The 12,823-nt window shown below is 45.6% G+C and overlaps 1 protein-coding gene across 1 annotated transcript in view; it reads left to right on the top strand.

The window, feature by feature from the left end:
- The first annotated feature begins 315 nt into the window (after positions 1–315).
- Positions 316–12,823, top strand: part of LOC141086535 (keratin, type I cytoskeletal 19-like) — a 52,904-nt gene continuing 40,396 nt past the window's right edge. Inside the window, exon 1 of the mRNA XM_073572674.1 lies at positions 316–776. Within this exon, the coding sequence (XP_073428775.1) occupies positions 399–776 (378 nt within the window). The 5' untranslated portion in view covers positions 316–398. The remainder of the gene's footprint in view (positions 777–12,823) is intronic.

The raw sequence follows: 12,823 nt of genomic DNA, 5'->3' as shown, positions 1-12,823 counted from the left end.
TGTTAGTTCTAGTAGAGAAGGAGTTAACACCTTTAGACAGTGTAATTATACTCTAGAGTCTGGAAAGCTGCAGCTGAGTTATTTGTGGTAGGCTTCTCAGAGTACCTTGCTGCGAGGATACTGTACTTGACTTGGCAGATCAGCCTCCACCTCTGACACACCTTGTTGGTATAATATGAATGAGGGTTAAAAGCAGGAGCGAGTTGTTATTCAAAATAATAACACCAAGGATTGAGCAATGGGAAACGTAGTTAATAAGATGACACAACCCTATTTGCCTCACTAGGTAACTCCCACTCTGAAAGACATAAAGTACACTAGCAAAGACTCGCTTCTGCTACAGAGCAGCCGGGCAGATGAGAGTTGATGTTTGGTGAAGGTCCTCAGCTGATGTAAACATGAGCCACTACACTAGCAGATTCCTACCATCATCCCCCTCAGTTAACGGAGGCCTGGGGGAGTCCTACAGCTCTTCAACATACAGTATTGGTAGTGGAAGTCAGGTCTCAGTATCTAAATGCAGCTCCGTTTCTTCTGGAGTGGGAAGCTATAATTACTCCAAGGATTATGGTGAAGGTCTCCTGTCCAACAATGGCAAGGAGACCATGAAGAATTTGAATGACCGTCTCGCTTCTTATTTGGAGAAGGTTCGATCTTTGGAGGAGGCCAATGCAGATTTGGAGAATAAAATTCAAGAATGGCATAAAAATAGAACACAAACCAAAAAAAGAGACTATAGTGCCTACGAGAAAACTATTGCAGAACTTCAGTCTCAGGTATGTGTTGTGTTGTAAAATATGTTGTTGGTGCCTGACAGCATCGATGTGCCTCCTTGACATGACACACTAAGTACATGCATGATACAAAAGAAAAGTCTGATTTGTGGTGTAGGGAAATGGTGTTGTATGTGTCACTCACTGTGTAACTAGGAAGTGGTAATGGTGGTCAAGTCACTTGTCACCTACTGTTCCAAGAAACAGGTATCTTACTTACAGCCAAACAGTGAAGAGATGACAAATTTATTTTTCCTTGCAATTCAATAGCTTTATATACCTTACGTTTTGTATGATGCCTTCTCAACATCTCCCACTGTCATGCTTTCTGTCTTTCCTCCAAAGTATGCTCAGGATGACGTATTCTTTACTCTTTCACAGTGGTTAATCCTTTAAGATGTGAAAGCTTCTATTACAGGCTTTTATCTTTCCTAAGCAAACCTCTTCTTTAATCCACAGGTTCCAGCAATCTTATTATATATTACGTATTCTTAAGTATAGATTTCCTTTAGGGACAATGGGGTTTGAAGATGTAATGATGGTTATTAAATATTTGAGGTCAAGTTGTCAAAAAATCTATTCTTAGGTAAGGGTCTTTCCAAAAAGTTGCATGACAATTAACATGGCCGCCTTTAGAGTCTCTACCATGGTTTTCACTCAATTTGTGACTAGAGGCTAAAGGAACATTTACAAAGGCAGATATCTGCCCATAATGACTGCCGATAAAACAAGTCAATTGGAGCTCATTTTTAATGTTTCTTTTACACTGGCCAATGTGAATGTAATATAGAGAAATTAACTTTAATACAATCATTTGGTCTTTATACAGTTTGAATATGATCGTCAGCACATCCCTCATGTACACAGAAAGATGCGCTGCCAACAACTATGAGCCTTTAGGCCACATGAAAGATGTGATCAGGATTTTTGCTCATTTGTCAAATGCCTGTTCAGTCAGTTATAAGAACAAATCTGGTGGATCCTAACTGTGCCACTAAAACACACGATGTGCCACCAAGTAGCACTACAACATAAGTCTTTATATATGTTAATGAGTACATTATAGGATCTCTCTCCTTTTTATGTTGATTCAGCATGTCATGACTTCTCGTTTTTGTAGCGAATACTCTTAAACTGGCCATAGCCTTCATATATTTGGTAGATAATTTTTTCTCCTTAGCTTACCAAAACATGAACTGCAAATGCTTTGGTTCCCTGAGTGTGCCTGCCTTCTATAATGGCAGGTGTATAAAAGAACACTTAGGCCACTCCTATACACATTAGAAGGTCAACCAATCCCGCCATAATCATTATGTTCAACACTAAAGGGTTTGTCCAGTTTTTGACAATTGATGACCTATACATGGTAAATGTCATCAATATGAGTTTGGTGGCAGGGTGGCACACAGCACCCCAACGATCAGTTGAAATCTGCTTTAGCATTGACCAGACATGACCAATCTATGGGAAAGAACACTTACTGGATTCTGCAGAGTACTGTTCTTTATCCCGCATTCACTCGAATCGAGGATAAATAGCAGTAATCGGCAGCTGCCAGTAAAGAGTATACAGAGCTGCTGTGTTCTGCCCTGTAGATCACTTATATCCATGCCATTACTAGCGTAAATTTCAACTGATTGGTGAAAGGTGCCAAGTGTTAGACCACCACCGATCAAATATTGATGACCTATCCTAAAGATAGGCCATAAATTGCTAAGTTTGGGACACCCCCTTAATGTAATGCATATGGTAAGTTTTAGGCCCAGGTCACACATTCAGGTCATGAGGTAACTTAATTGCAGTCAAACTTTTCTTTTTAGCTACAACCAGTCTGTCAGAACTCTAATGTCAGGACCCTGTCGGCGTCGGCAAACTGCCACGCCGAGCAGGGTGACTTACCCACACTATGGGAGAGCGCGGGGTCCAATAAAGTAGTGACGGTTCAAGCAGACAGGACCTGCGGCACTGAAAATAGTAAGGAGTCCCAGGATCTAGATCATGTTACTGCAGGGGGCGGGGCTCAGCATCCTATTGCTGCAGATGATATAATGTACCTACTGCAGGGAAGCTGTAGAAGAGGAGAGGAAAACGCAGGTCAGAAAAGCGAAAGTTTGTACATGGAGAGGGCTGTGCGGTACCAGAGAGACGAGCAAAGAATAGTCAAGTCACAGGCAGAGGGTCATACACAGAGAGGTAGTGCAGTACAAGAGGGACAGGCAGAACTCATAACAAGGACAGAACCGGGTCAAAACCAAACAAGCAAGCAAGATATCAGGCACAAGGCACACATATGCACGAGGTCAACTAACTCAGCCGAGGGCAGGAGTATAACTGACACCGGACCTAGGTCAAGTGAGCATTAAGTAGCTGCCCTCTTCCAGAGAGAGGCAGAAACAATTAACCCCTGTCTGACCAGGACGGGCCAAAGACAAAGCCCATCCTGGCTCATGACACAGTCTAAGAGCTGTGTTGTGTCCAATCACAGTTTTGGCAAAAGTATAAAAAAGATATGCACCAAATATATAAGAATGCCCTACCTGGGCCTTACAAAGAATTTGAAGGGAAGGTCCATAAGCAGCTTGCACTGGTATCACAATGCTATTGGAGTTGCTCTGACCTGGTCTGTGCAAGGCCTCTTAGAGTATTGGTAGTGAATATGCAGGTTAGTTAGCTGACTCACCCTTGGATAGAAGTGGGTTGATGGTTGAACATTCATTGAATGAATGATCATTATGCAGAAACAGTCTTATACATTTTGGTCCATTTTAGCAATAGAGTCATTCATTTTGACCATACCTGTTTATGACATCTGTCTGGGAAAAGTCTAGAAACATGTCACAGAAAGATCATTTGTGAACTACAGATTATCAGATAGAATTTTTAAACATGGACAGCTTCTTACTAAACCAAGGTGGTGGACTAAAATGATCCATCATCCAGGGAATGATTATTTTGATCAACTTTACATTAATGTGTATGATCACCTCTAAAATGTCTTCTGTGGGATCTCCTAAGTGTCACATATTTAATTAACAGGAGGTAAATTTCTAACGTGTGCCACTGAGTAATAGGCTTCATTCCAACTGATGAATCACTGTCTTATTGGTTATAAATGGTTACAAGCATCATCACGAGAACATTTCATGAGAACTAAAGCTACAGTATGCTATCATATAATAGAACGCAATCTGTCTATGGCCAACATAACCACACATGATTAGTATCTTCTTTAGCTCCCAAGCTTTACAATGGTGACATGTTCATTAATATAGACGTGTTATATAATACCCATGATGAATAAAGCATTTATTTTTTTAATGTAATGATTAATAAAATGACACCCAGCATTATTGTGCTAATAAACATCATCAAGGTTCCTTTGTAGTCTTATGTGGTAAATGAATTAGTCACTACCCACTTCAAGGAACATTTTGCAAGTTCCATAAAATGACAACATAAAATACACTAGAAAAACATAGTAAACATAACAGATATATTATATAACCTAAACATAACATTCAGATTAGATATGTTAATCAGCTCTTTATTCTGGCATTATCCATATTTTTTTTATAATTGTAGGTCAAAATAGACATGGTGGAACCTTTAGGGTCATCTGAGCTAGAATGTTTAATGAAGGACTGATTTACAGGGTTGATCATTAAAACCCTGAGCTTCAGTAAGACCCATGTATGAAAACAAACATACTGTGCATCCAGAAACCTCCATGCATTAGTAATTCTCTTGAATGTGGAGCTCATAAGGAATGTCTTCTAAATGAGACACTAAGCTGCACAACTTTCATTCCAACCACAGTACCACATAGAACCTTTATGGCTCAATGGCAACACCTTGATTTCACCTGATCATTTAATTCCAGAGTAACAAACAATGTGACCAATTCTTCACATATTTTAATGGATAATAGATTATGAAATAAATAATTTATCTGTTTGTATAATTGAATTTTTGATTTTCATTGATTGGGAAACATTTTTGACAGCACAATGGAAGGTTAATTTAGTAGATGGTGACCCTTTCTATGTACCAATATTCCTCATATGAGTAAATGGACTTTGCTAATTATGAAGAAGACTATTCACTTGACAATTACACATAGGTATAGACATGGATGCATATTATTTATTTGGTCTATGTTTTGGGTCTTTCCATTATATTACATCAAAATGTCTAAAGCCCTCACATATTTCTCTGTCATGGAGAGTCTAATGTAGCCAAAGAGTACTTCAAAGACTTCCTTCAGAAAAAAGTATGGTACCCTTTTAGTCAATTGAAAATTGTAAATCTTATTGCTTTCAAAAAACTAAAGACTTATTTTTTTGTTACTTTTGAGAACAATAAAACTTTTCTTTAAAGACTTCCTTGGAACTCAAAACATCAGTCTATCTTGAAGTCAGAATCCCTTTTCTTAAGCCCCCGTTACACACTGCGATATCGCTAGCAATATCGCTGTAAAGTCACCGATTCTGTGACGTTACAGCGATATTGCTAGCCATATCGCTGCATGTGATACTTACCTCGGACCGGCTCCACCGCTGGTTATCGCTGATCGCGCGAGAAGGTGCTGGACCATTTCTCGTCGGTCACTTCCTGCGGCGCTTCCTGCTGTGACGACAAGCGACGCGTGGAGCCGGGCGGGAGGACGCAGGATCGCCTAGTGTGACAGGTAAGTAGCGATCCCCGTCCCCTGCGATGTCGCTGGTGAGATCTGCCTGAGTGGCACCTCACTAGCGACCACCTAGCGATTCACCAGCGATCCTGACCTCGTCATATCGCTGGTCGGGATCGCTGGTGAGTCGCTAGGTGTAACGGTACCCTTAATCTATATAAGCTCACTTCCAAACTTACCACATTCCTAAAAGGGCAGATAAAAGTCTTAGGGTCCCGTTACACATAGCGACGCACCAGCGATCCCAATAACGATATGACCTGATCAGGATCGCTGGTATGTCGCTACATGATCGCTGGTGAGCTGCCAAACAAGCAGACTCACCAGAGATCAGGACCAGCGAGGACGCGGGTAACTTAGGGTCCCGTTACACATAGCGACGCACCAGCGATCCCGACATGACCCCAGCGATCCCAATAACGATATGACCTGATCAGGATCACTGGTGTGTCGCTACATGATCGCTGGTGAGTTGTCAAACAGGCAGACTCACCAGAGATCAGGACCAGCGAGGACGCGGGTAACTAAGCGCGCGCGTCGCTTAGTTACCCGCTGTGTACTCTGGATACAAGCTTACAGCGCTGGGAGCTCGTTGATCGATGGTCTCCTGCTGCCACACTCAGTGATGCGTGCTGGCCAGTGGGAGACCAACAATCAAAAAGTCGCTGATAGGTGTCACACACAGCGTGATCGCTGCTGAGGTCGCTGTTGCGTCACAAAACTTGTGACTCAGCAACGATCTCACTAGCGATCTTGCTTAGTGTGACGGGGGCTTTAGATAGAAGTTTACAGAACCAGATTCTTGTTCTAAGATTTGAGAATCAAAAATAAGGCTCCCTAGTCTTATTAAAATGTCCATTGCAAGTTTAAAGACTCATTTTCTTTTTTGTGACCTCCCATGAAATAGGGTCATCTTTTCTTCATAATATTAGCTCCTAATGATGTAAATTTCTTGAAACAATCAGTAGAGTTTTGATACCCTAGGAATTAGTTCACGTTGTATATGTCACATGTTCTGTAGTATGAAAATGTAGGCCATAATGTAACAACTTGTTTTTTTTTTTATAAATTCAGATTTAAACATTCATAGATGTTTCCAAGTATTTCTATTTTTATGTAAAACCATCATCACGTTAAACAATCATTCAGTCATGATAATCACGGTAGTAATAAAGACAAATCTGTGTAGATGATATACTTGAGAATCTTGAAGAATAACTAAATTCTGGAGCTATCAAGTTAATGTTTAACGACTGAAATTTTCTCAAGTTTATCGGAATTTGGTCAATCAGTCGTTTCCAAAAACAGGGCTGAAATGTAGCCGTTCACAAATGTCTATAGTTCTATGTGTGTGAAAGTTCTGTCAATGGGGATGTAATTTCAGATATGTAGACAGAAGAAATTCATCCAACAATAATCTTGTGCCATGGTATCGTATTGACATAACTTCTTGATTTTCATACATGGACAATAACTTCTGCTCCAGGCAGAAAGCCAGAAAACTGTGCTTATAGTGCAAAAATTAATGAAGAAAGCAATACCCCCGCATACTAAGATCTTATCCCCATTGCCATACTTTGAATCAATATGGTACTGATTAGAGGTGAGCAGATCGATCCTAGGAGGATCAAATTCAAGTCAAATTTCTAGAAATTTGAGGTTCAACGAATTCAAACATTTGGAGATTTGATTTGCTGCGTGCAGAAGAAAAAAACTTGCCACACTGCTGAAGCAACAAATAATATCTTTTTGTCTCAATTGTCCTTCTTACAATGCCTAGCAGCTTGGATATCTAGTAAATTACCATAGCTTTTACAGTGGTGGTCAGTACTGTGGTTGTCACAAATCAGCGGTTTGCAGTGTAGCACAATTTTTATGGCAGAATAATTTTCCATCTCTAGAGTCACTGGTTAAAGGGAACCTGTCACCAGAAATGACGCTGTTAATCTGCAGATATGAGGTCAATCTCCAGGTTAACAGCGTTATGATGCTGTTCAGCGCCTGCACGCAGCCGAAAACAGCGTTGAGAAAATTATCTTTATTCTCCCCGCCAGCATTCGTTATTCAGAGATAGGGACAAGTCGGTGCCGAATCAGTCACCGCTCTGAGTATTCAGAGTGGCCGCTGTAACTGTGCCACCGGCCCTGACTGACAGCAATGTAAAACCAGTTTCATTCAGGGTTGGGGGCACGGTTACAGCTGCCACTCTGTATATTCAGAGCAGTGACTGAGCTGCCACCTCCCCCGCCCCTATGACTGAATATTGAATGCTGTCAGGGAGAAAAAAAGGTAATTTTCACCCTACTGCATATCGTTGTGTGTAGATGCCGGACAGTATCATAATGCTGCTAACCTGCAGATTAACCACATATCTGCAGATTAGCAGCAATATTTCAGGTGACACATTAACTCTGTCTTTCCTGTAGAGTGTAAGCCCTATTGATCAGCGGGGGCCTCTCTGTCTTTTTCACACTTATATAGAGTGTAAAGGGCCTGTCACACTAAGCAATATCGCTAGCAATATCGCTATAACTTGTGACGTTATAGCGATATTGCTAGCGATATTGCTATGTCTGATACTTACCTACGACCCGCTCCACCGCTGGTTATCGCTGATCGCGCGAGAACAGGCTGGACTGTTTCTCGTCGTCAGCTTCCTGCGGCGCTTCCTGTGGAGAGACGAGCGACGAGCGTGGACGCGGGCGGGAGGACGCAGGATCGCCTGGTGTGACAGGTAAGTAGCGACCCCCGTCCCCAGCGATGTCGCTGGTGAGATCTGCCTGTGTGGCAGCTCACTAGCGACCACTTAGCGATGTACCAGCGATCCTGACTGCGTCATATCGCTGGTCGGGATTGCTGGTACATCACTAAGTGTGACAGTACCTTAAGTGTAAACTCTTATGGTCAGCGGGGTCTTGTCTCTCAGTCTCTTGTAGAGTTTAAGCTCTTATGGTCAGCAGGGTCCTCTCTCTCCTGTAGAGTATAAGCTCTTATGGTCAGTGGGGTCCTCTCTCTCCTGTAGAGTATAAGCTCTTTTGGTCAGCGGGGTCTTGTCTCTCAGTCTCTTGTAGAGTTTAAGCTCTTATGGTCAGCGGGGTCCTCTCTCTCCTGTAGAGTATAAGCTCTTATGGTCAGCAGGGTCCTGTCTCTCAGTCTCTTGTAGAGTGTAAACAGTTTGTTGGATGAGGAAAAGTGATTTTTGGTGGTTGGTTGCCTATAAGTTCCCAGTGTAAATTTTTGGAAAGTAAAATTAAATGACTGGCAGGGACACGTAGGATACAACAATTTTATAGAGATAACAAAGCTGTAAAGTTGCCAGCCTATAAAATGGTTACTGGTGCTTGGTCTGGATTTAATTGGCATCATGGGTATGAAATTTTAAAGACTTTGTGGTTTTATGCTTAATTAATTTGATTTTCTAGTTTCCTCCCACAGCCCCAAAAGCTTGTTTTTACTGGATTATCTGTTCCATAATCTGAGTGACTGCATAGCATCATCATGTAAATGGCAATACTAGTTTGCTTAAGTACATAAGATCTGAATGTGAATCATCTAATGTAGGAACGAGATCACCTGGTTCAGTCCTGTGCTCTATTAGCAGCCTGTGGTTTTTAACATAACCAATAAATGTTCTATTATCACTTTTAATTGAACATGTCTCTCTGGAATGAAAGCAAAATCATTTGCAACTATTGATTCCGTCAATATTTCACAAGCAATCTAACCTATATTGTAGTTACGTCATTTTATTAATGTCATACAGCAATACTATAGATAACAATTTTTGCAAAATTAAAAAATATCACAAATCAGCCATCTGCTTTTGTGCCCTGATATACTGACTGTATCAACAGTACTGACATGTACTGACATGGAGTAAGCCACATCCTCTGCTAATGTAATAAAGGAATCGTCAGTACAGGGTAAGGGTCAGTTCACATTTGTCAAAATGTGTCACTTAAAGAGTAACCGCTGTTTTAATTTATATTTAATAAATCATTAGAACATGTGAAAATAGTGTATGTAAAATCTGTATTCAGTGAAGACATGTTTATTACTTTACTGAGATAGGATATCATAGTTGCTGCTTATAAGTTTCTATGTAGATGGCAGGGAGGAGCTATAGACAAAGCTCCTCCCTCCTCCTCCCTCCCATCTACATAGAAACTTATAAGCAGCAACTATGATATCCTATCTCAGTAAAGAAGGGGGCTGGGGAAGGGCACAGCCTAGGGGAAGCCCCCCATGACTGCTATGGGCGGGAAGTTTTGAACTGGTGTTGTGCCAGTTTGAAATGGTTGGCCGGGACGGGGCCGGGGGAGGGGTTTAAGGTGGGGACAGCCTGTATTAGGGAAAAAGTGCGGGAAAAACCGCACTCACCAGCCAGGAGCAGAGGAGAGAAGTACCTGAATCGATGGACGACGAGCAGCAACTTTTCGCCAGGCTGCAGGATGTGGCCAGGTCCAGGAGGGGAGGATGGCTTCAGTCCCAGCTTTCCTCTCTCCTCAGCGCTGCGGAGCAAGGAACCAGCCGGCGTGGAAGGAGGACCCGTCCCCCCGAAAGGCTGTCACCGGAGGTGTCAGCCCGCAGCAGGCGGCGGCTGCGGAGCCCCTCTAGGGACCCTGCGGGCGGCGCGACTGATGGGGCTGCATCCCCTCCCCGCGCCCGTCCCGGCAGGAATCCGCCCAGCCGGCCGGTCAGCACGGGCGGCAAGCGTGGAGGAGCAGGACAGGAACAGCAGGCCGGACCGGAAGTGACGTCGCGGGCAGGAGCCGAAGAGTCGCGCAGCAGCAGAGGGGAGTGTGAAGGCCGCGGCAGGCCCTCAGAGCGGCGAGGCCGGCGGCGGCCGGCGCCGGGCAACACAGCGGCCGGAGGCAGGATCGAGGGCGCCCCCGGGGATGAGGACCGCTCGGGGGCGTCTGCCAGCCAGGGCGCCAGACGTGGTGCGGCGGGCAGGAGGGGGCGTTGCGGCAGCGCCCTGCCTGGCCCCACAGGCAGCAGAAGGACCGGAGGTGAGGCGGGCGGGAGGGTGCCGGAGGCTGCCGCCCTGCCTTCCCCCATTGCAGCCCATAGCGTGAGGGCGGCGGTTTGGAGGGGGCAGCACGAGGACGCCCTGCCTGGTCCCAGCAGCACGTGGAGCCCCGGCCGATCGACGGGCGGGAGGCGACTTAGCGTGGTCGCCCTGCCTGGCCCCTATCCAGCAGACGGGGCACCAGGCACCTGGGGGCATTTATCCGGGAGTCGCTCGGAGGGTGCTACGGACCGGCCAGTCGGGCACGGGTCCATGGACTGTCACGGGTCCCGTTTAAGGGGGAGTTCTCGGGAGCGGCGGGTATCGCATGCTCGGGTCCCCCCTGGTGACGAGGAGGCCAGGGGCGCGGGCCTGGAGCAGCGGTGCCTGCATCAGGATCATCGAGGACGTCAGGATTCCGGATTTCCAGCTGGCGGGGACACAGCACCCGCGCAGCTATGTGAGTATGGCTCCATGTCGTGTTTGTCGCCCGCAGGGGCTGTATTGCAGGATGATGGGGGCAGGCAGGGAGATGGTAGGGAGCAGATGGGGAGTAGTGGGCCCAGCGGGGCTGAGGTGCCGGGGCTAAGGGACATTTTGGCGAACATGTCGCAAATATTGAGGAGACTGGAGGGGGGGTAATTGGGGAGGCAGCTCCGTCCCCAGCGGGGGCATGGTTAGTGGGTCGCGGTTCGGGCACAGAGTCGGGTGGTGACGTGTTACGCGCGGTAGTATGCGATGAAGGAGCTGCGGCAGGAGTATCTGTTTCAGTGCAGACGGAAACGGATAAGGGGGATAGGATAAAACTGGATGATAGGGCTAAGGGAGAGGTTTATGTGTGCTTTGAGGGGCCGCTGGGGGCCCATTTAAAGAAAGAAGTGAAGGAGAAGATTTGGCAGGACGAGTATGTGGAGATATTTTCATTGCTGCCGTTGGAAAAGTTTAACCTGGATAAGGGGAAGAAGGACGATAGTAAAAAGGAGGAGGAAGAAAAGAGGAGGTGGCGTCTGATCCCGCAGACTTTTGTGAATTGGATGCAGGCATTCGCTATTTTGGCTAGTGTCATAGGGGAGAAGTCTCCGGATAATTGTTCTGGCCTTTTTTGTTATTTAGATGCTATCGGGGAGGCGCATCGTATTTATGGGGGCCAGGCGTGGCTGCGATACGACGAGCAGTTTAGGCAGAGGAAGGCGGTACGGCCAGAGATAAAGTGGGATCAAAAAGATATCGGGCTGTGGCTGAAGGTGATGGCCCCAGTGAGGTATGGGCAGTCCTTTCACGTTAGCAGGGGCAGCAGCAGTCAGCAAGCAGGTCAGGGGAGCAGTGCTCAGGCAACCCAGGGAGGAAGAGAGAAGTCGGGAGCGTGTTGGCAATTTAATGACGGGCAGTGCAAGTACGGGGCGGGCTGCAAGTTCAAGCACGTGTGCTCCCACTGCAACGGTAGCTCACACGGCGCTTCCAAATGTTTTAAGAAAGGGAAAGGAAAGCCAAATGTGGGTGCCGGTCAAGGGGGAGAGCCCGGTGAGGGTTCAAGAGATGGCCCCCTTTCTAAGTAGGTACCCGGCTCGGGCAGAGGCCAGCGTGCTTTTGAATGGTTTTGTTGACGGTTTCAGGATTCCGCCTCCTGGCCATGTGGTTCCTTTTTCTGTTAAAAATTTGCGGTCGGCAATACTGCATGCGGAGGTAGTAGATGAGAAGTTGAAAAAGGAAGTGGATTTGGGCAGGATGGCCGGTCCGTTCCCCACGGCTCCTGTTGCGGGCGTGATTGTTTCCCCGTTGGGGGTTGTGCCTAAGAGGGAGCCGAATAAGTTTCGTTTGATTCAGCATTTGTCTTATCCAAAAGGCTTGTCAGTTAATGATGGTATCGATAGGGAGTTGTGTTCTGTGGAGTATACCTCTTTTGATACGGCGGTTAAGTGGGTGCGACGTTATGGGTCAGGGGCTTTGTTGGCAAAGACAGACATTGAGTCCGCTTTTCGGTTGCTACCGGTTCATGCAGATAGTATCCCGCTGCTGGGATGTTTTTGGAGGGGGAATTTCTACCTCGATAGGTGTTTGCCGATGGGTTGCGCAATTTCTTGTGCCTTGTTTGAGACGTTTAGTGCTTTCCTGGAGTGGGTGGTAAGGGATGTTACGGGAATGCAGTCGATCATTCATTATCTGGATGATTTTCTTTTTATTGGCCCCCCGGATTCGCCGTTGTGTAGGAACGCGTTGGCAGGCATGGTTTGGGTGGCGGAGCATTTTGGGGTGCCGCTGGCATCTGAGAAGACGGAAGGCCCTAAGGCCGTTATAAGTTTTTTGGGCATAGTTGTCGATTCGGAGAGGATGGAGTGTCGGTTACCAGAG

The sequence above is a fragment of the Dendrobates tinctorius genome, unplaced genomic scaffold (genome assembly GCF_039654945.1).
Source record: "Dendrobates tinctorius isolate UK_male_01 unplaced genomic scaffold, ASM3965494v1 ptg000032l, whole genome shotgun sequence".
In the NCBI taxonomy this organism is placed as follows: domain Eukaryota; kingdom Metazoa; phylum Chordata; class Amphibia; order Anura; family Dendrobatidae; genus Dendrobates; species Dendrobates tinctorius.
The sequence above is the reverse complement of the archived record's forward strand: the minus strand, read 5'-3'. Positions and strand labels throughout refer to the sequence as shown.